We start from the raw sequence: 21,868 nt of genomic DNA on the forward strand, positions 1-21,868 counted from the left end.
TCTGAATTTCATATCACAAAACTCAGCGATAAAAACACTTAAGAATCACTTTTAGAGGTGGTAGGAAACATTAGAGCCGAAAATGTAAAGCTGAATATGGAATGTGGTTAGGACTCAAAACAATGATGTTTAAAAAATTTTATTAGAAAAGTGAAAAGAACATTTAACAAGTCAATTCAAATCCCTCCCATGTCAAAGTAACAAAACCCCTACGATATGTACTACCCACCCCTTTCCCCCAAAACTTACATAAAAGGCAGAAGTTCTAAGCAACTTCCTGAGTGCCGGTAAGGATTTGATCCTCACACCTATCAATCCAGTAGCTTTCTTACAGATTAGAAAGGTCCCATGTCAGTTTCTCTACTGGCAAACTGCATTTTCCCCCTTCAAACTGTTACACTGCTCTCACTAAGGAATGAAATCTGAAGGCTATACAATCTTTGAAAGTCTTCATTATGAGGCTGCAGTCTTGTCAAGATGAATAAGCTTATTCACTCTCAATTACATGGAATTTTTAGCAGCTGTCATCAAAGGCATAAAAAAAAAGGCTGAAAGAAAAAAAAAGTACAATCAGATCCAAATACCACTTTTTGGAAAATGTCATACTCACTTAAAATTCTTGGTAACCAAAGAATTCATAGTTAAGCCAGAAAAATAAGGGGAAAATAGGATGTCCCAGAACTTAGTAGAATGTTTGTTTTTTGCCTTTTTTTAATACTCCACAAACTTAAGGAATATACTAAACACATGAACTAAAATTATGGTGACAGAGAAACTCTTCTCTCATTCCTATTTGAAAAACTTCCATATGTCTGGGTCTTCCACTATCATTTAACTCATGGTACTAGATAAAATGATGACTAACCTTAGTTTTCATCTGACTGAGTTCAGATAAAAGGAAATCTTACAAAGAAGACCCTAATAACAGGAATGGGATCATATGATCTAGAGCTGAAAAGAACACTGGAGGTCATCTAGTTCAATTCTCTCATTTTACAGATAAGGAAGCTGAAGCCCCAAGGTGTCAGGTCACTTCCCAAATATCATACATATGGTGAAGTGGCAGAAATAGAATTTAAACATAGGTTGCTCTACATAGATATGATCCTTTCTATTTGTACAGCTCAAAATGTAATTAACTTTCACCCCAAATACCAGTTTTCTGTCTTTTGAAAAGTTATTTATATTTTTCCAGTTGAATGATAAATTTAAACCAAATTAGAAAGGCAGCATGGCAAGGTGGAACGAGTGCTGCATTTGGGAATCAGGAATGACAATACAAACCCACCTCTGCTTCTCACTAGCTGTAAAGCTATCACAAATCACTTAGTCTCTCAGTCTCATTCTCTCATCGGTTAAAAAATAGCCCATATAATGTATCTCAAGGATCAAAAGCAATGTTTACAAACCCTCAAGGGCTGTAACATCAGCTATTATTATTAAATCCATTTTGCAAAACACTAGTCAATCTGCTACAATGTGCCTCACCAATTTAGTTCAGAACTTGATCAAAAGTTATTCAAGGGCTGAAAATACGAAATCATAGAATTGTTTACACCTGAATGGTCAAGCTTCAAATATGATAGCAATGAAAGATAACTCCAGTAGGTACAGGGAGATAGGTTGCACTCCATCAAGGACAGCATTTAGAGCCTGCTAAATGTTATTTAATATTATGAAACAAAAGGCTAACTCATTTCTAGGACAGACATTCATTCAGATGGAAAAAGTTTTTCTTGGAATTTGATCTGTTGTACAGATTGATCATTTCAGATGTTTTTTAAAATGAAGAGACTATTCATAGCTTTAATTCTTGGCTCCAGTGTCACAATCTCTCAAATAGTTACTGATACAGTGAAGTTTTATACAGAACACCCACAGCAAAAACAAACTGATGGACTGAGGGAAATACAGTTCTTGAAGGACCTTGTGTGACTCATTGGTGATAATTTATCATAATGGCTTAGGTGCCATCTCAGTGTCACCCCAAATGACTGGCTAATGTGGTGTACAAAATAAATCATCACACAGGACAGTGTTAGGCAAAGTAAATCGCTACTGGAAAGTTTAAGCATGGGTGACATAATACCTTAAGAGGAATCCTGAGAAGGAGCAGGTGGATCCTGATTTTCAGGCTCTGGAGGGGGAGCTGGTATAGTGTCCTCTTTCTTCTGTGCAGCCAGGAACTCATGAATTGCTCTCTCTATCTGTGGCCTGAAGATGTGGTTTAGTTTTGGATCCACTACCTGTGAAATAATTCTGTCTACTCCAGCTTCCAGCATTCCTGACCTTGTGTAAACACAAATAAATATTGTTACTCAGTTCCTGTAAGAACCATTACCTTCATCCTAACCATAGTAATTTGAGAGTCCTTATGTCCACCCAAATGAGTGTCAACATGGTGAGAACTAAAGTCCTTTTGAGTAATTCCTTCAAGTAGCAGTCCAGTTGCCACATGCAATCTAACATGTCTTACTTTTAAAATTCTCTCCCCAAAGACTGAACCACTAGCACATAAACTCCCTAACTTAACTCTTTTCTGTGTTCACTCATGACATTTGAGGGCTTTCCTATTTGTGTTAACAGGACCAAAATTAATCCAGTCTCTAAAGCTCAAAATTGGGGTACTTATTATATATGGATGCTTCCTTCCCCTTCACTTCCTGTAGTCAAAGAGTTGTCAAATACTACATAGACTACCTTTGAAATCTCTCAAACTTATAGCTACTCTCCAGTACTTTCAATCACTACCACTGTAATACAGATTTTTCTTTTATCTATCAGAACTATTGCAATAGCCTCAAGGATGATCTATCTTTATCTAGTCTTCTTACTCTCCATCCTTCCCCTGGAACTCCCACACAATTCAGCCAGATTAATTTCCTTATGAATACATTTGTTTATATCCTTAGCTTAATAAATTTCAATGGCTCCCAACTGCCTACAAAATAAAAGTCCAAATTTACCTAGGTATGCAAGGCCCCCTGCAAACAAGTGGTACCTATCCCTCCAGTCTTATCTCATGCCACTTACTCTAAGCTGCAGACAATCAGATTAGCCCTTTGAAGAGAAACTGAAACTTGGAATGTCCCTCCATTTTGTGAGCAGTGGGGGGAAAGGGGTGGGTTGTAAGGCTGTCAGAAGCCAAAACGGGAGTGAATCTCTCTGGATTGGCTTTGTTAACTTTAGTCCAAGATGATGGACTAACATGAGAAACCACATGAAAAGGGGCTTGCTTCTTAAGTAAAAAGTCTTTGTGAGCTTGTGTCATAGTTTTGACAGAACTTATGGATAATATGTGTAATCTTATCAGGGAACTGAACCAAACAGATTAAACAGATAACTGTCATTTGGCAATTAATTTCTTATAATTATGGAACTTTTTTCCTTTGCAATACCTTGCTGGTTTAATAATATAGCAGATTGTTAATAATTTAAAATACTGATTACTAGATCTGCACATCCAGTAAGAAGTGCCTGTGTAGCCACATATCTAAGGCAGGTTTAGAACCATGTGTCATATTCAATATCATTTTGCTACATTAAGGTAAATCTATTAGGAAAGATTAAAACAATCATACCAGGGTTTCTGATCAATTCTAAACATTATGGCCCAGGCTAAATTAATACAATCTGGGACAAGAAAGCAAAAAACAACAGAAAGCCCGGAAGTTTTCAATCAATCAAAATTTATCAAGTGCTTACTCTGTGCCAAAGTTAGGCGCTAAGGACACAAAAACAAAAAACAATAGTCCTTGCCCTCAAGGAGCTTCTAAAGGGAGAAACAACATGTTTATAGATTAAGAGCATAAACAAAAACAAAATAAGTATATATGAGATAATTCAGGGAAAAAACATTAGTAATTAGGGTTGGGGAGGGGCAAGAATCAGAACAGGCCTCACAGATAAGGTGGAGATTTCAGTTGAGCTTAGGGTACATTCCAGGAATTGAAGACAGCCTGTGCAAAGGTGCAGGAGTGTCTTTCACTTAGGCAGTGCCTGAGTCAGGAAGACTGGCTCAGATACTTACTAGGTGTGATCCTGGGTAAGTCACTTAACCTCTGACTCAATTTTCTCAACTCTAAAAAGGGTATAATAACAGCATCTACCTTGGGGTGACTGTAAGGATCAAATGACATAATATTTGTAAAGGGTTTAGCACAGTTCCTGGCACATAGTAGATCCTATATAAATGCTTATTCTCTTTCCTTCCTTTTCTTTGTCAAGTTTGAGAAACAGCAAAAAGGCCAGTTTGGTTGGGCTGAAGAATATTTAGAAGGAAATAATGTATAATTAAGTTGAAAGTCTGGAACTGGGTTGTGAAACACTGTAAATGCCAGAGGAGTTTGTATTTGAACTTGGGGGCAGTAGGGAGCCACTGGAGTTGGCTGAGTAGGGAAATAGGATCAAATTTGTACTAAATAACTTTGGCAACTGAGTAGAGCGGTGGGTGTCAAACTCCCTGTGGCCACACACTGATTTAGAAAACACAAATTAACCTTACATATGTTGTATTTTTATTTGTTTTGTTAAATATTTCCCAATTACGTTTTAATCTGGTTCTTGCCACATGCTGTCATAGCCATTACAATAGGGCCTATACTAAGGTGGTGGCAGTGTGAAGACAGAAGGGGTTGGACAGAAATAGCACAGAGACAGAAACAGCAAGACTTGGCAACTGAAAGTGGGGTGCAGGGTGAAGGAGAATGAGGAGTTGAGGATGACTGAGGTTGGGAACCTGGAAGAATGGTGGCATCCTTAGCAGAAATAGTCAAATTTGGTAGGCATGGTTTTTTTTTTGGTGGGGGGGGGGAGGTGATGAGTCATTTTGGGCATACTGAATTTTAGAGGCCTGTGCTATATCTAATTCAAAATGCTCACTAGGCATTTGGAGATGGAAGACTGGAAGTCAGGAGAAATAAAGGAACTGGATACATAGATCTGGGAGTCATCTGCATAGCGATAACTGACAAAAGGAAGCCTAGAGAGTAGAGAATCAAGTCAAGAAACATTTATTATGTACCAACCATATGCAAGGTACTATGCTAACTAAGCATTAGTTATAAAGAATGGCAAAAAAGAAAACCCAGCTCATTCTTTCAAGGAGTTCACAGTCTAATGGGAGAGACAACTATATACAAACAAGATAAATTGGAGATAATCATGGGAGAAGCCACTGGCATTAAAAAAAGACTGGGAAAGAAGGTGGGATTTTGGCTGAGACTTGAAGAAAGCTAGGAAAATCAGGCACCAAATATATGGAGGGAGGAAAGTCCAGGGATAGTGGTCAGACAGCCAGTGAAAGGCACTGTTAGGAAATGGAATGTCTTGTACAAGAAACAACAAGGAGTACGGTACTACCTGATCGTAGAGGGGAATAAGGTGTAAGAAGAATGGAAAAGTAGGAAGGAGGCAGGTTATGAAGGGGTTTAAAAGCCAGATTTATATTTGGTCCTAGAGGTAATAGGAAACCACTGGAATTTACTGATGGGGGTGGGGTGGGGGTAGCAGTGCTGATATGGTCAAACCTGCAATTTAGGAAAATCAACGTAACAGCTGAGTTGAAGATGGATTAGAAAGGACAGAGAACTGAGGTAGAGGAACCAACCTGCAATAGTCCAGGTGTGAGGTGATGAGACTACCAGAGTGGTGGCTGTGTCAGAGGAAAGAAAGGGGCGCACAGGAGAGATCTTTTGAGAGTACAATCAACAGGACTTGGGAAAGGATTTTTTTATGGGGGTGGGGAGTGAAGAGTAGTGAATGATAGCTAGGTGATAAGCAGGGGTGACCTAGAGGATGATGGTGCCCCTGACAGTAATAGGGAAGTTAACAAGAGGAGGGAGTTGTGGAGTAAAAGATACTAAGTTGACATTTGGATATAACAAGTTTAAGATGTCTATCTGGTTCTGTCCAATAGGCAGAGAGACAAAAGAGAGATCAGGGAAAGATTAGAGTCACGGTTAGGAGGCATGACCTAGATGAGATCCAGCAAAGTAGTCTGATAAAGAACAGTCAGAGAAGTGGAAAGACAACCAGGAGAGACTAGTGTCATTAGTAACTTTGGAGAGCCATTGGTCGAATGTCAGATTACAGAAAGTTGAGAAGGGAAAAAGAAGTGGTGGAAGCTTCTTATTGTAGACAAACCTTCTCAAAAAGTTTAGCCACAAAAGGGAGGAGAGATCAAGTGTGGGTTTTTTGAGGGAGTTATGAGTGTATTTGTAGGCAGCAGGAAAGCAGAAGACAGGAAGAGACTGAAGATTAGTAAGATAGCAGGAATGAAAGAGGTTGACTAGAGTGCTAAGCCTGCAGTTGGGAAGACATCTTCCTGGGTTCAAATCTAGCCTCAGACACTTACTAGCTGTGTGATCTTGGGCAAGTCCCTTAACCCTATTTGTCTCAGTTTCCTCATCTGTAAAATGAGCTGGAGAAGGAAATGACAAACCACTCCAGTATCTTTGCCAAGAAAACCCCAAATGGGGTCACAAAGAGTCAGACATGACTGAAACAACTCAACAAAATGGATGAAAGAAAGAAATCTGCTGGAGGATGGAATGGAATTACTTGTGCATGTGTAGAGGAGCTTTCCTTAGCAAGAAGAGCCACATCTTCATATGAGATGGGATGAAGAGATAGCAGGGAAAAGGTATTTTCTCAAAGGGACTAAGCAGTACCTAATTATTCCCCCCATGGGGGCAAGTTAGGCTTGTGTGTTCTTAAAAGGCACTAAGACATTCCTCAAGAAGTGGTTGACTCAGGAGTCTAAGGACTCATATTGTTGACATCACATCTTCATTGCCTGAGTACAGGGCAGCCAAGAGGAGTTGGCAGGGCTCTCAGATGCTGGACTGGTGGATCTCAATGACACCTTCATTTAGCTGAATGAAATCAAGGGATTCTCAATGCCTTTGTTGAATAGTCTTCTCCTGCTATGGCTGAATAAATCTCCTTTTGCTAACTCCTGAAAGACGTATGAGGGGATCTCATTCTATTCCAATGTTGAACCTAAACTACAAAGGTATTGACCTGTGCAGGCTTACCCCAAAACAGCATATTGAGTGATAGGATACGAGGAGGAGAAGAGAAGGAGCTCTTCGTGAATGGCCTCAATTTTTTCAATGAAATACAGGGCAAGGTTCCCAGCTGAAAGGTTAAGGGGAGGGAAAGCCATGAGAGATTTGAGGAAAGATTAAAAAAGTTTGGAAAATCTTCTGTGGTCAGTGAGACAGTCAATTAGGAGATGTAAAAGGATTGCCTTGCTAAAGGGAGGGTCCACTTGAGATTTATGGAGTGGACTGACTTACAAATTACAGGATTTCCTCTAGCTTTGTTCAGCTACATGTGAACAGGAATGAAAGCAGCAGATGGATGGCAGAAGTAATCCAAAGCTGGTGCTTCGCAAGACAAGACCATCAACAGAAGAGGTCAAGGTATCTGAGAGAAGATAACGTAGAGTTGAACTGGTTCACCAAAGAGTCAAGACTAGAAAGGAGGAGAGTATAAGCAGTGTAATGGTGATAGCCTAGAAAAGAACTGATGGTTAGAGGGAGTGGAGGTCAGAGTAAGAACAAAGAACAGGGAACAAGTAGAGGGAAAGATGAGGTCATGAGACCGATGAGGATACCAACAAAAGAGACTGAAGAGGAACCATTTAAGGAGAAAAACTAAGAAAGAATGGTGTCAGGAGAACCCAGGGATAATAACTAAAAGGAAAGGGTGGCCAATGTCAAATATCACAGAAAAGCTAAGTTGGAAAACTAAGAACTGGCCATCAGATTTGGCAATTAGAAGTCCTTGATAATTTGGAGGGAGAAATTTAAGGTAAGTGAGATGCTGGAAGCCAGATTTGCAAAGGGGTGAAAAGATGAGAGGAAACAGAGGAGAGAGAGTTTTTCCCATGAGTTTGGCTAAGAAAAGGAGAAGAGACACCGAATGATGGAATGTGGTAAGATAGGTTTTTCTGGGAGGGCTTTGTTTTTCTTTTTTAAAGATTGGAGAGACATGAGCATACTAGTAGGCAGCAGGGAATAAGCCAAGAGATAAGAGGAGGTTTAATGGGGGGGAGGGGAGGGAGCCTTGAAAGGGGGGAAAATTGCTGCAGTCACCGGAGAGAAAGGGATTAAGAATATCAATAGAAGGCCTGGCGCTGGTAAGAGGAACAATCTTCGCATCAGACACGAGATTAAAAGAAGAGAGAATGGGGGTGATATCGCTTATTTGGGAGGTGTTAGCAGGGGAAAAGAGGGAAATCATGGGGAATAGTTTTTATTTTCTCATCAAAATATGAGGCAAGGTCTTTTCCTGAGAGTAGTGGTTATGGGGAAGAGTAATATGATTGCCTTGCTGTAGCGAGGGCACAGCTGAGATTAGGTAACAAATGTGTAGTGAAACCAAGTTAAGTACGGTAACTGAAGCTAAGGGTTTGCAGGGCAGAAGGAACAAGGGCACAATAGATCTGAGAGCAGAAGACAATGTAATGGTGAAGTGGTAGTAAAGCAGGGTAAGGTGATGCACTAGGAAAGTACTAAAGTATAGAGGAAATGGACATAATAGGCTTAAAAGAAGAGCGACATAAGACATGCAACAAAATGCTTGGGAAACTTCAGAATTCTTTAACACAAAGGTGTAACACTTGTGAATGAGTGAGATGAAGAGTGTTACCGTTCTAATGTGAGGAATAAAAGAACAGACAGTAGGAGTTGAACAAATTTGAGGAACTGGGAGGTTGAGTGTTTGAAGGAACATCAAAATTTACAGGGCAATTATAGAAATTCTTCCAGGTCTATACATAATGGGCAAAACATTTACATTCTTTACAAAAATTGTTACAGCAATAATAATAATAATGATAATAATAATAACACCTTGAATTACTTTCGGACCTTTCCCTCAAAGTTCTCAAAGTATTTTTCTCATGTACAAAAGCCTCACAACATACTGGTGAAATACGTAGTAATCCAATGGAAACTAGTGCAAATATCAGTCCGCTGTCTAATCTCTATCTCCCTCCCTCTCCACTTTTAACGTGCCACAATCTGTTCCCTGGACAAAAAGCAAGAAAGGTACATTATTATGATTTTAAAGAGATAAAGTATCTTATACCTTTCAGCATCATTAGTCTTTCTTGTCTATCACTCAAAAAAAAACTATCACAGGCTTTTCCTGGACTTTAGCTTTTACTGTCAAAAGCCCGCATCAAGTTGAAGAGTGCTGGCTCTTCTATAATAGAAAAAAAGATTCTCATTTTCATGATAACAATAATAACAAAAAAACCTGTACTCCATTTCAGGACAAAAAGTTATGTTTCGGTCACTGGTAATAACAGAGTTTGGCCGGTGTAATATTTTGACACTAACCTTCCACACAGGAGAAAGTAATGCACCAACAATCATTAACAAATTCATTAAGTTCGCAGCAATGCTTAAAACTTGACAAATTCTAAGACCCTGAACTTTACTGAAAACTGCAATTTCACTACTAATATGAATGAGAGTGAATTGTGTTCTAAGAACATTATCTTCTACCCAAGCTAATAACGGCAATAATAAACTAAAGAGACTTCAATTTAAATTATCAAATAATTTTAGTCAAACATAACAAATATGCATATAAAAAGGTCTCCTATACTAAAGAGCTTTAGAGGTGTCAAAGACTGACAGCTTTGCTTATGCCAGTCCACATTCTAGTAATTCTACTGCTTCTTCCCAAACTTGTATTTTACTACACAATAACATAAACCTTGACCAAATAGACGGAGACTAAATACTTATATTCATGACTGCTGTCTATTTACTCAATTCTGTTTACTTACTGAACCACACTCTGTCTCAGCCCATTTCTCAACTGGTTTTTGTTCATTGCTGGGTTCCATTCCTGCTTGTCCAGATGAGTTGACACAAAGTTGTCTACTTTCTGTCTTAGATTTTGGTAAGCTGGCTGAAAGAGGGAGGGGAAAAAGTCAGAAAAGTCATTTTCCAAAATTTCTAACAGGATTGAGTCCTGCATAATATTTTCCACCTCTAGACTATCCCTAGGTCAAAATGTACCTCTATGTGCCCATGCAAAATTAACATTTTACTTAAAAATGCAGACAACTTTAAGTCATGGTGCCCAGCCAGACATTCTGTAACTGCTGTGGGATAGCCAAAAATATCCAACAAGATTCAGTTTCTTTTCAAGATGAATGTTTAAATACCTTACTGAAGAATTTCTTGATTGAAATATTTCATATAAGGCCAGCAAATGTGAAAAATCAGAATAAAAAGTAACCTATTGCACAGCAGATACATTTATAGTACTCAAGCCCTATTATCTGCACCAGTGAAGGCTTCTAACCATACACAGAAAGAGCTGGATTCAAACCTCCATAATTGGCCTAGGATGATACTCTTCCGATCTCTGTGGATTCCTAAAGAGCCCAGGCAGCAACTGTAAGAACCTTATGGCAATCCTCCCACTAAGGGAAGGTTTTAAGTAAGGATTCTTAACCTGGGGTTTATGAACTTGTTTTGTTTTAAATATTTTTATTACTATTCTGATATGAGTTTTTTATAATCTTATTTATTTTATGCATTTAAAGCATTATTTTGAGAAGGGATCCGTAGGTTTCACTAGATTGCCAAAGGAGTCCATGATTCAGAGGTGAAGAAACCCCTTTGCAGGGGATTTCCTTTTCCTCCATGTAATGACAAGTAAAGGGAATGAGGTAAGCAGGGTTTCACATTCTTCGATTCTATAATCAAATACATTTAGGCTCCTGTACCGCTTAAGCTAACCCAAGAAATTGAGAAGTTAGATGCTTCTTACTGATGCAAGATCACTTCCTAAAGAAGAGCCAGCTTAACCCTACATTTTACCTACCCCTTTAAATGCATGCAGTACAGATTATTCAGAAAATCCAACTCTATGCAAACCAGATAATTCAAAATATAAATCTGACTTTTGTAACCAGGTGATAAACCTAGCCTCCAGTGGCTTCAGATTTCTCATTTGTCATATGAAAAGGTTGGACAAGAGGATCTCTAAGATTCCTTTCCCACTCCAACATTCTATGAATCTATGGGAAAGGCAAATATGTTATTTGGAAAAAAAAACCCAATAAAACCTACATGAGAATTACTTTAAAATATAAACACTATGTAAAAGTACAACCACTAAATTCTATTAAGAATTTCTTATTTGGAATTTTCCACATCCAAAACAGAAGAGAAAAAAGGTGATTATACATGAAGTCACAATCAGCATGACACACAGCTTTCTTCTCCCTCTAAGCATACAACAAATTCAACATGTTATTTTCAAAGCTATCTAGACTATCCCTAGGTCAAAATGTACCTCTATGTGCCCATGCAAAATTAATGTGTTTTCTAATAATCTTTTCTGTTCTCTTCTGTGCATTTTTTGGGTAATATTTATTTTAAAAATTCTTAACTACTATTAAATTCTGCCAGGACACTATGCATTTGCTTTATGTTTAATTCTTGTTATATTTACTAGTTGAAGAAAATTTAGGATGAGTTATGACTGCAAAAACATTACAGAGATCCTTTCTCTCTTAGACAAGATGACTAGTTTTGGAACATGGACTCTAATAAGACAAATTTCAATCATAGGAATGGTCAGCTTTATAGTAGTGTCTAAGGTCTCAGAAAAAAATGCCTGTCTCTAGCTAGAACAATCCTGATCATAGGGCAGAAAGAAAACTATGCAGGAATTAGTACAGATGCATTATATGCGAAGAGGGCCTTTCAAAATGGAACTCTGATTCTCACATATATGGACAACCTTCATTAAAGTCTTCTTCCAGTGCCTCATCCTGGTGAGCAAGTGACTCTAGACTATTGGAGATTTTAACAGCAAAATCTAAGCTCTAGAAGTTCTTATTCTATTCAATAAACATTTACTACTAGCAAGCTGGAAAAGTTTAAAGTATGAACCAGCAACAAATTGCTGTTCAAGAACCAGCCTAAGTTTGGAGAAGTTCATCAGCAGAAGAGGAATTCTCTGGCAACAGGCTCAGAATACCTGGAACTGAATTTCGCCTCTGTCATTTCTACGGGTGTGATCTTGGTCTTGGGCAAGGAAAATTCTCAGGGCCTCAGATGTAAGATAATTTCTAGTTAAATTTCTATCTAGCTTTAAGTCTACGAACATATGAAGACTATCTACTAGAGCAGGATTGCTACGTACATTCACGGAGGGAGTAACCATGATAATAAAGTCACAGTTCCTACTTCGCTAAGCCATGGGGGCTCAGGCTTATTTATTTACCTTCTGACCTCTGCCTTTGACCATCAAGGTCCCCTGATCTCCAGACAGGAGCAAAGACATACCATTTATTCCTACCACATTCTGTTCCCCAGTGCACACTGGCTTTCCCTTTCTACCTCTCACCCAGGGAATGATAAATCAAATCAACACAATGGCCGCTATGGGGAAGGGTAATATCTAATATCTTTTGGCTCCATCCAGAACCCCTGCCAGTCAGTCACAGGCTGCCTAAGCAGGGTGTCTCATTCTCCATCTACCACTCTGTGTCTTCATTTATATCCATGGCATTTCTCCCTCTCCATGTCCACTTTATCCTCCCCTTCTACTCTGTCCAATGGAAGCCCATTCTATTGTTAATGAGCTGCACTTCATTTTAGATTTCTTTCTTGCTGATCCTTGAAATCATCTGGTTTCCCCCGGAAGTTACATTTGTGACCACTCTCTTTAGCAGTGGAAGGACCGCACTAATACTCTGTGACACATAGGATTAGAAGGAGGCACGAATCATTTCCTGATTCTCCTGTCACCTTTACTCTGCAACATGAGCAGCTTTCAGATATATCACCCTAACCAGGTTCTTGTAGGTGACCTCTACTAGGTCATTCTTCCACCTTTCTCAAAGAGTTTAATACCTGGATCACAATATTTCTCTCCATCTCAATTCCTGTCCTACTATTTGGGGTTTACAAATATTCAAAATGACATCCCTTCAGGCCCCCTGGTCTCACAGATCATCAACATCTTCTATGTCCATGATAGGCATCTTCTTTTTTTGGGGGGTGGGGGTGGGGAGAGGGAGTTGAAGGGGAGAAGGCAGGGCAAGTGGGGTTAAGTGACTTGCCCAAGGTCACACAGCTGGTAAGTGTCAAGTGTCTGAGGCTGGATTTGAACTCAGGTCCTTCTGATTCCAGGGCTGGTGATCTATTCACTGTGCTACCTAGCCGCCCCCCATGATAGGCATTTTCGCTCCATGCCAACCACACAGGAAGGTCACACCCTTTTCCCTACCCCATCATCATCATCCATCATGATCACTGTGTTCTACAATATGCAACTGTGAAATTCCTTTGACTTTACCATAATTCATCTCTCCATCCCTCCCTGTGCCTCACACAACCTCTAAAGCTATTTTTCCTCATTACAATTTCATTCACTTCATTGCACCCTGCTTTGGACTCAATTTCCTCCCTTTTTAATTTTGACTTTATCAGTCAACAAATATTTATTAAGTTGTTACATAACAGAAACTATGCTAAGCACTAGAGATACAAAGAAAGGCAAAAACTCCATCCACGCCTTTAGGAAGCTCACATTTTAATAAGACAACATGTAAATAACTACGTACAAGACATACAGAGTAGATGAAAGGTGATCTCAGAGGAGAGGCAATGGGGGGAGGTGGGAAAAGGAGGGAGCAGGAAAGGCCTCGTGGAAAAGGGAGGATTTGAGCTGAGTCTTTAAGGAAGCCAAGAAAACTAAGAGGTGGAGGTAAGAGCACTCTTGGCACACGGGACAGAAAGTTCAAACAAACCAGAGTTGAGATAGAAGGGTCATAGTTGAAGACCATCAAGTGGACCAGTGTAGCAGGACTGTAGAGTTGATGGAAGGGAGCAAGTATAAGAAGACAGGAAAAGGAGCAAGGGACCAGGCTGAGAATGGCTTTAAATGTCAAACTGAGGATTTTCTATTTTAACCTGGAAGTAATAGGGATCCACTGGAGTTTACTTGACTAAGAGTGATTTGGTTAGACCTAAATTTTAGGAAAATCTGGTGAGTAGAGAATGGAATGAAGTGGGGAAAGATTTAGGGAGACCAATTAAAAGAATAGTGTAGTAGTCCAAGCAAGAGGTGATAGGGACCTGCATACTAAGATGGTGAAGAAAGAAAGGGACATATACAAGAGATGGTATAAAGTATAAAGGACAAGATCTGAGAGGAGACTGGATGTGTGGGGCGAGGGAGAGATACAAGTTGAGAAGGACACCCACATGACTGGGAGGGTGGCACAGTTTTAGCAAATTAGAAAAAGTGGAAAGTTGGAGAAGAGCAGAGAGGATGAGTCATTTCAAACATGTAATGCTTGAGATGCCTATGAGACATGTTCAGACTACAGCTCAGGAAAGATACTGCAAATGGATACATAGACCCGAGAAAACATCTGTATAGAAATAACCACTGAACCCAAAAGAACTGATAAGATCAAGCAAGACAGTACAGATTAGTGGTTCTTGAGGTCCAAGAAGTCTATGAATTTCTTTTTCAAAATACTTTTATAACTATTTCAACATAATCCTTTATAATCTTAAATATTTTAGGCATTTAAAACTAGTATTCTGAGAAGGGGTCTATCGGCTTTACCACACTGCCAAAGGGGACAATGACACAAAAAAGGATGAGAATCTCAGATACGTAAGAACAAAAGAGGGCTTAGGTCAGCGTCTTGGGGAATACTCACGGATAGGAGGCATGGCGTGGATGACATTCTTGCAAAGGAGACTGAGAAAGAGTGGTTATGAGTTAGTCATAGTACAACCAGGAGAGAATATCCAGGAAGTGATGATTAACTGTGTTAAATGCTACAGAATAATAAAAAAGGCTGAGAAAAAGCCTTTAGATTTTGTAATTAAAGAGATCATTTTGTACCTGTATAACCTGTACTGGATTGCTTACTGAGGAGAGAAGGGAGGGAGAAAAATTTGGAACTCAAAATCTTATAAAAGTGAATGTTGAAAACTATCTTTACATGTAATTGGAAAAAAATAAAATACTATTAAGCAGGGGAAAAAAGTTATCATTGATAACTCTGGAGAAGGCCGCTTCAGTTAAATGAAGAGGTCAAAGGGTAGAATGTAGAAAGTGAAGGGTGAGGAAGCTGTAGCACTGGAGGGCAGAGCCAAGATGGCGGTGCCAAGATGGCAGCTGGAAAGCAGGAACTTTCATGAGCTCCCAGTCAAGTCGCTCCAAACACCTATAAAAATGGCTCTGAACAAATTCTAGAACTGCAGAACCCACAAAATAGCAGAGGGAAGCAGGGCTCCAGCCCAGGACAGCCTGGATGGTCGCGGGGTAAAGTCTACGTATGGTGCTAGAAGTGGAGCGGAGGAGAGCCCAGCATGGGCTGTGCCCAGACCAGCCAGACCAGGAGCCAGGTGGAACAGGCCCTAGCACCCTGAATCAGTGAGCTGTGGCAGCTACCAGACTTCTCAACCCACAAACACCAAAGACAACAGAGAAGGTTAGTGGGAAAAGCTGTGGGGACAGAGTGAAAGGAGTACGAGGTTTGGGGAGGTGGTGTAGCTCTGAGGACAGAACTACAGCTGCAGCTGCTTCCAGCCCCAGGCCCACCTGGTGGGAGGAATTAAGTGGCGGATCCGAGCGGGAGGGCAGAGCTGGCTTAGATCTGAGTTGGTCCGGGTTGGCGGTTCTTGGGGGAGGAGTGGGGCTTGCTTGCTTGCTTGCTGGCAGAGCTGGCTGTGTAGAAATAGCTCCTCAAGCTTGGGACAAAGCACTCTCTACCCTGCAAGCAGTCATACCCCAACGAAAAACTCAAGGGTCAAGTAAGTTGGCTGGGAATATGGCCAGGCAGCGAAAATGGACTCAGATTCAGACTCAGACTTTGGAATCTTTCTTTGGAAGTTGTAGCACTGAGTTCAAGACTGATTTCCCATTAAGTTTAGAAGGGAAGGGAAGGAGAAATATAGAAAGACAGCTATCAGGAATGGTAGATCAGGTGAAGGTTGGGTTTCTTATTTTTTTTGGACAAAGGAGAAATGGGCATATTTTGTAGGCAGCAGGGAAGGAACCAGCAAATAGGGGGCAGCTAGGTGGCTCAGTGAATAGTCAGAGTCTGGAGTCAGGAGTTCAAATCCAGCCTCAGAGTATTACTAGCTGTGTGACCTTGGGCCAGTCACTTAATCTTTAGTTGTCTCAGTTTCTTCAACTGTAAAATGATGATAATAACAGCACCTGTGAGGATCAAATGAGGTAAGATCTGCAAAGCACCTGGCACATCATATAATAATATCTATTATTATGATGATCATTATTATGATTAGGACTATTATTAGATTTAAGAGAGAAAATGGGAATAAGGGTAATAGTAATACTGGAGAGATCAAGGGTGAGCAAAGAAAAGGGCAATATCTTCATCAGAGACGGGGTACAGAAGGAAGTTGGGAAGATGTCTGAGTGATGTGAGAGAAAAGGGTCCTCTTTGCAAATCACAGCTCTGGAAAAGCAGCTGTAGGGAGTAAGGCAGCCAAATGAGAGGTGAAAGGATTGCCTTCCACAGTGAGGGTGGAGCTGAGATTATTTATCATCACTTTTAGTGGCTCCAATTAGCATGGTTTCAAGAAGGGTTGAGGGTGGCAAGGCTTGACAAGTGATAGGGACAAGGAAGCAAGAGAGGCTGAAGCACAGGATAGTGGAGAGTTAGTTAATCCTATAGTTTTAACCAGTTCAAATTTACACGGTCCTCTATTCTTAAATCCCTTGCCAATTTTCCTATTGACATTAATTCCTATTCCAAAGCTCTCATGCACTTTTCAGCTGCTAAATAGTGACACAAGTATTCACTCAACTGTGACGACTACAATTTTAAGTTATGCAATCTCATCTTTGTCCTCACTGTTCCACAACAATCCTTTTATTTTTCCCTGAAGACTTTCTATTCCACTTCCCAGTGTTTGTTCCAAACCTCCTCTTTTCTCTTCAAAGGACTTACACCACCCCCTCATTCTCAGAAGACTTTGCCTCACTAAGACAATCTGTGCCAAGTTTCTACTTCTCCCCAATTCTACAACTTTAAATCACCTCAACGTCACCTCCCCACTCTTTCCCTCCTTTGCTCCAGATTCAAAGGATGGGAAGACTTTTATTTTTGTCAATGCCAACCTCCCTACTTGTGCCTTAAACTCCCATCCCTTCTTTGCCCATCTTCAAGATCTGCCCTTTCCCAGCCATACTCCTAGAATAAAGTTTCTTTTCATTCATTACCTTAACCTTCTCAACTCCTACTCAATTAACCCTTAGCAATGTAGCTTCTGACCCCAGCACTGAACCTGCTTTCTTCAAGGTTATCAATGATCCCTTAATTGCCCAAACCTTTTCTCTGTCCTCCCAGACTTCTATGCAAGTTGACACTGTTGACTACCCCTCTTCCTAGTTCTCCTACCTGCCTGGCCATTCCTTTTCAGGTTTTTTTTGTAGTCAGTCAACAAACATTTATTAAGTGCTTACTAGTTGCTGAGGATACAAATACAAGTAAAAAGAATGCCAGTCCCTGTCCTCAACGAGCTAACATTCTAATGGAGGTGAGTGCAGAGGGGGAGAAGAAACCCAGGGATGTAGGGATCCCAAACCAAAGTTCCCAGGGCGAGGCCTCCTGGAATGAATTCACGGACACAAGCATACTTTAAGGAGGCAAAGATTTATTATGCTTTTTCAGTGGGCAAGAGTTCTTAGGGAACCTGCAACCATACAAGGTGCAGGGGGAGTTTTTATAAAAGATTAAAAGGGGTAACATGTCAGTTTGGTGTTTGGGGGTGGGATTAAGGAGTGGCTAGTTCTTAAAGGAACATGCACATTTAGTATCTATTGCGCAGGCATATTACCCAGAGTTCTCTAGGAAACAGCCCACGGGGGATACTGGGGGTGTGGCTTTTACTGCAAAATGTCACTAAGTTCACTGTTGGTCGGGGCTAAAGGGGAATAGTTTCTCATTTAGTGTCTTGTTAGACAAAATACTATGTCTGGGACACATGTTAGAAAGGTCAGTGAATAGTAAATATGGTTATGACTCAGTGTACAGTCAGTTATCAGCATCCTGAAATCAATCTACAGTTGCGCATAGCTGCTCACGCAGGCTTCCCTTTAGCTAGAGAGAGAGAGCTTGAGAGAGAATATGTTTTGAGAACTAGATGTGTTTATGAGAACTAGATGTGTTTAGGAATTGGGGTTCAGGCACAGGCACCCATCAGAGGCTGTTAGAATTTAGGGTCCAAGCACAAGCACCTCATCAGTGAGGAAAGGAGACAACACATAATAGGGAAGCAGAAAGGCAGGGAGGTGTGACATGATGGCAGTCTGGAGAACGAGGGATATCTGGTTTGGGCCCAAAATGGAGGTTCCAGGAAAAAAAATCACAATGGGAGAAGAGGTCTGCAGGGATGAAGGGAGGAGGTAGCTGGGCCATACTGGTGAAAACCAGAGAATGAGGAATGGGTGGTCTGGGCCCTTCCTCAAAATGGAGGTCAGTCAGTCGACAAGCATTTACTAAGAGCCTATTGTGTGCCAGGCACTGTGCAAAACATAGGCAATGCCAAGAAAGGCAAAAAACAGCTCTTGCTCTCAAGGAACTCAGTCTAATGGGTGAGACAACATGCAAACAACTATCTACCAATAAGATGACATGCAAGATAAATTGGGGATAATCTCAGAAGGGCTTCTTGAAGGAAATCAGGGAAGCTAAGACAGAAGGAGCTCAGGAATGGAGGACAGCCACTGAAAGCACTAAGAGTTGGGAGATAAAGTGTTTTGTTTGAAGAAGAGGAAGGAGGTGAGTGTCAGAGGAGAGAAGGGAGGCATAATATAGCTATTACTAAAGTAAACATGACAGGACTCGATAACTAATTGAATGGGGGAGGGGGGTGTGACTGTGAGTGAGGAGTTAAGGATGACACCTGGGTTGCAAGCCTGGGTTGCCTAGAAGGATGGTGATGCCCTTGACAATAACAGTTAAGTTAGGAAGAAGAGGAAATTTGGGAGGAAAAATAATGAGTTCAGACTTGGCCATCCTAAGTTCAAGATATCTACAGGACACTTGGTTTGAGAAGGCTGATGGGCAGTTGGTGATGCAAGAATGGAGGTCATGGAAAAGAGCTAGACAAGAAGACCTGAGAATCATCCACAGAGAGTTAACTGAAACTTCAGGAGCTGAGGAGATCACCAAGTTAAACAGTACACATGGAGAAAAGGGCTCAGGTTGGAGCCTTAGGGGATAGTAGGTATGGCTTTGATGAAGACTCAGTAAAGGAGACAAAGGAACACTCAGACAGGAGACCCAGGAGAGAGTGCTGTCTTAAAAACCGCAAGAGAACATTAAGAGGGTTATCAACAGTGTCAAAGGCCACAGAAAGGTGGATGACCCCCAGATTTAGATACCCAGCCTCAATCTTTCCCTTGAACTTCAGTTCTATATATCACCAACTGCTAGGGCATCCCCAACTGGCTGTTTTATAGTCATCTTAAATTCAACTTGTCCAAAACAGAACTTATCCATTCTGCCAATATCTCACCTCTTCTGAGCATCTTTATTTCTCATGAAGGTACCACCATTCTTCTAGGTACCCAGGTTTGAAATATGTCACTCAAAACTCCTTCCTCTCCCCTTATCCAACCACTGGCCAAATCTTGCCAATTTTACACCTTACCTCTATTAATAGAGCCACAATCCTAGTTTGGGCTCTCAATAGCCTTTTGGTCTTCCTGTTTCCAGTCTCTCCTCTCTCCAGTTTATCCTCCACACAGAGGTCAAATAGATTTTCTTATAGGATAAAATGGCCATGTTACTCTCTTACTAAACAAATGCTAGCAGCTCCTTCTTGTCTCTAGGATAAAATACAAATTCCTTCATTTGGCATGGAAAGCCCTCTACTGGTTTTTCCAAGCTTATTACACATAATTCTTTTTCATACTCTACTTTGTAGCCAAACTGGCTGATTTGCTGTTCTCTATACATGCAATCTCCCAACTTCATGATTTTCCACAGGTTGTCCCCCATACCTGGGGCATTCTCCTTCACCTGCATTTTCTTCAAAGTTCAAGTGCCACATGAGGCCTATCCTGCTAACCTCATAGCTGCTCAAGCCCACATCCCTAAATTACTTTTTTATGGTAATTTACACTTAACTTTTTCTGTGTACATGTTGAACTTAACTTCAAAATAGACTTATGAGCAGGTTTTTAGTCCATACAAACTTTGTATCAAGTTTTGTTCTGATACAAACTCTCCACCTGCTCCTGGGTGCTTAATAAAATACTTGTTTAATCAATTACTGAAATGGAAATCAACAAATTAAGAGCCACAGACTCCCCTCCCACTTACTGATGAAAAATATCATTCTGCTTAAATATGGGTCATACCAGCAGGAGCAGGGCTCTCCAAAACATTGTTGGTACAAATACCCCCCAGACCAGGAGTTGCTGCTGCTGCTGCTGGGGAGTCACACAGGGCTTAGAGCCGCAAGAGATTAGATCAGTCTCCTTAAGATTTAGCGCTGGAAGTGATAGCTTAAGGTTGGAGTCATCACATAGGTCAGAGGGCCTAGAGTTGGAAGAGATGTTCAGAGATTTTCTATTCCAGGGGTTACCTTTAAATATATATATATATATATATATATATATATATATATATACATATATATATACACACACACACACACACACACACATATATATGTATATATACGTAGATGTGTATTTATAATATACATATATTAACGTATATTTACAATATACATATTTCGTATGTATACTATATTATACATATGTACATACATATTTGTTCGTCATGGACCCCTTTGGAAACGTGTTGAAACCTATGGGCCCATTTTTCGGGATGGTGTTTTTGAATATACAAGGTGAAAGAAAGGGTTACAAAGAAAACAGATTGTATCGAAAATTATCGAGTTATCTTTTTTTTTTTTTTTAAAGCAAGGGACCCCAAGGTGAGAGCCGCCTGCCCTAGTCCAACCCCTTCATTTTACACACACGTCAGGAAACTGAAGCCCCGGGGGGATGCGCAGGGAGCAGTAATACCTGACATTTGTAGGCCGACTTTCATACGACAACATAGTGACCCAGGAGGTCCTACAGGCATTATCCTCCCCATTCTACGGATGAGGAAAGTGAGGCCCGGGGAGGTGAAATGGCACAGGGGACGGGGATTTGAACGCCGGGCTTCTCGGCTCCGGGCCCAGCGCCCCTCTCTCGGGCCTCGGGGCCGCCGCTACCTTGGTGTCCACGTCGGCGAGGCAGTCCCTGCGGAAGCCGTCGAACAGGCCGCGGCTCTTGAGCTGCTCCACTATGAGCGCGATGAGCTGCGAGTCCCCGGGCGGCAGCGACGCAGGGTTGGTAACGCCGGCGCCGGCGCCCCCCGAGCCTGAGGCCGAGGCCGCCGAGGCCTGGCCTGAGCCGCCGGCACCGCCCCCGCCGCCGCCGCCCGCGCTAGCCCCGCCGCTCCCTCCGCCGCTGTCCGCCATGGCCACACCCTCGGCCCGGGGCCAAGCCGGCGGTTCTCGCCCGGGGCCTGAAGGGGCGGCCACTTGCGGCCTGGGCCTGGGCCAGGGAGCAGGGGCAGTGTGAAACACCGCGGCGGATCCCGTAGGAGCCTCGGCCGCAGCTGCCGCCACAAACGTGAATCACGTGGCCCACGTCTTACGCTGAGCACGTCGCGGTCGCTATGCTTTCTGGGGCTGGGAGTCCTTGGGTGGGGAGGACTCACCTTAATATGGGAAACGCCTCAACCATAGTAAACTACAACTCCCATGAGGGGATGGCGGCACCAGGGAAAGGTCCCAGAAATCGCGCCTTCCCGTGGTCG

At 41.4% G+C, this 21,868-nt stretch overlaps 1 protein-coding gene across 1 annotated transcript; it reads right to left on the bottom strand.

Annotated features, from left to right (window-relative positions):
- Nucleotides 1-148: 148 nt before the first annotated feature.
- Nucleotides 149-21,651, bottom strand: BOD1 (biorientation of chromosomes in cell division 1). Its single transcript, XM_036748319.1, has 4 exons — nt 21,279-21,651; nt 9,809-9,933; nt 2,090-2,289; nt 149-548 (listed from the first exon to the last, which is right to left on the bottom strand). The coding sequence occupies exons 1-3, from the start codon at nt 21,525-21,527 to the stop codon at nt 2,091-2,093; spliced, it is 573 nt and encodes a 190-aa protein (XP_036604214.1). The 5' UTR covers nt 21,528-21,651; the 3' UTR covers nt 149-548; nt 2,090.
- Between the last annotated feature and the right edge of the window lie 217 nt (nt 21,652-21,868).

Source organism: Trichosurus vulpecula, chromosome 3 (genome assembly GCF_011100635.1).
Source record: "Trichosurus vulpecula isolate mTriVul1 chromosome 3, mTriVul1.pri, whole genome shotgun sequence".
NCBI lineage: Eukaryota > Metazoa > Chordata > Mammalia > Diprotodontia > Phalangeridae > Trichosurus > Trichosurus vulpecula.

Excerpts from the sequence above, each read along its gene's own strand:
- BOD1 (XM_036748319.1), bottom strand. The coding sequence starts at position 21,527 with ATGGCGGACAGCGGCGGAGGGAGCGGCGGGGCTAGCGCGGGCGGCGGC. Across the intron at positions 9,934-21,278 it reads TCGCCGACGTGGACACCAAG|CCAGCTTACCAAAATCTAAG; the intron begins GTAGCGGCGGCC and ends TCCCTCTTTCAG. Across the intron at positions 2,290-9,808 it reads CTGAGACAGAGTGTGGTTCA|GTCAGGAATGCTGGAAGCTG; the intron begins GTAAGTAAACAG and ends TGTTTACACAAG.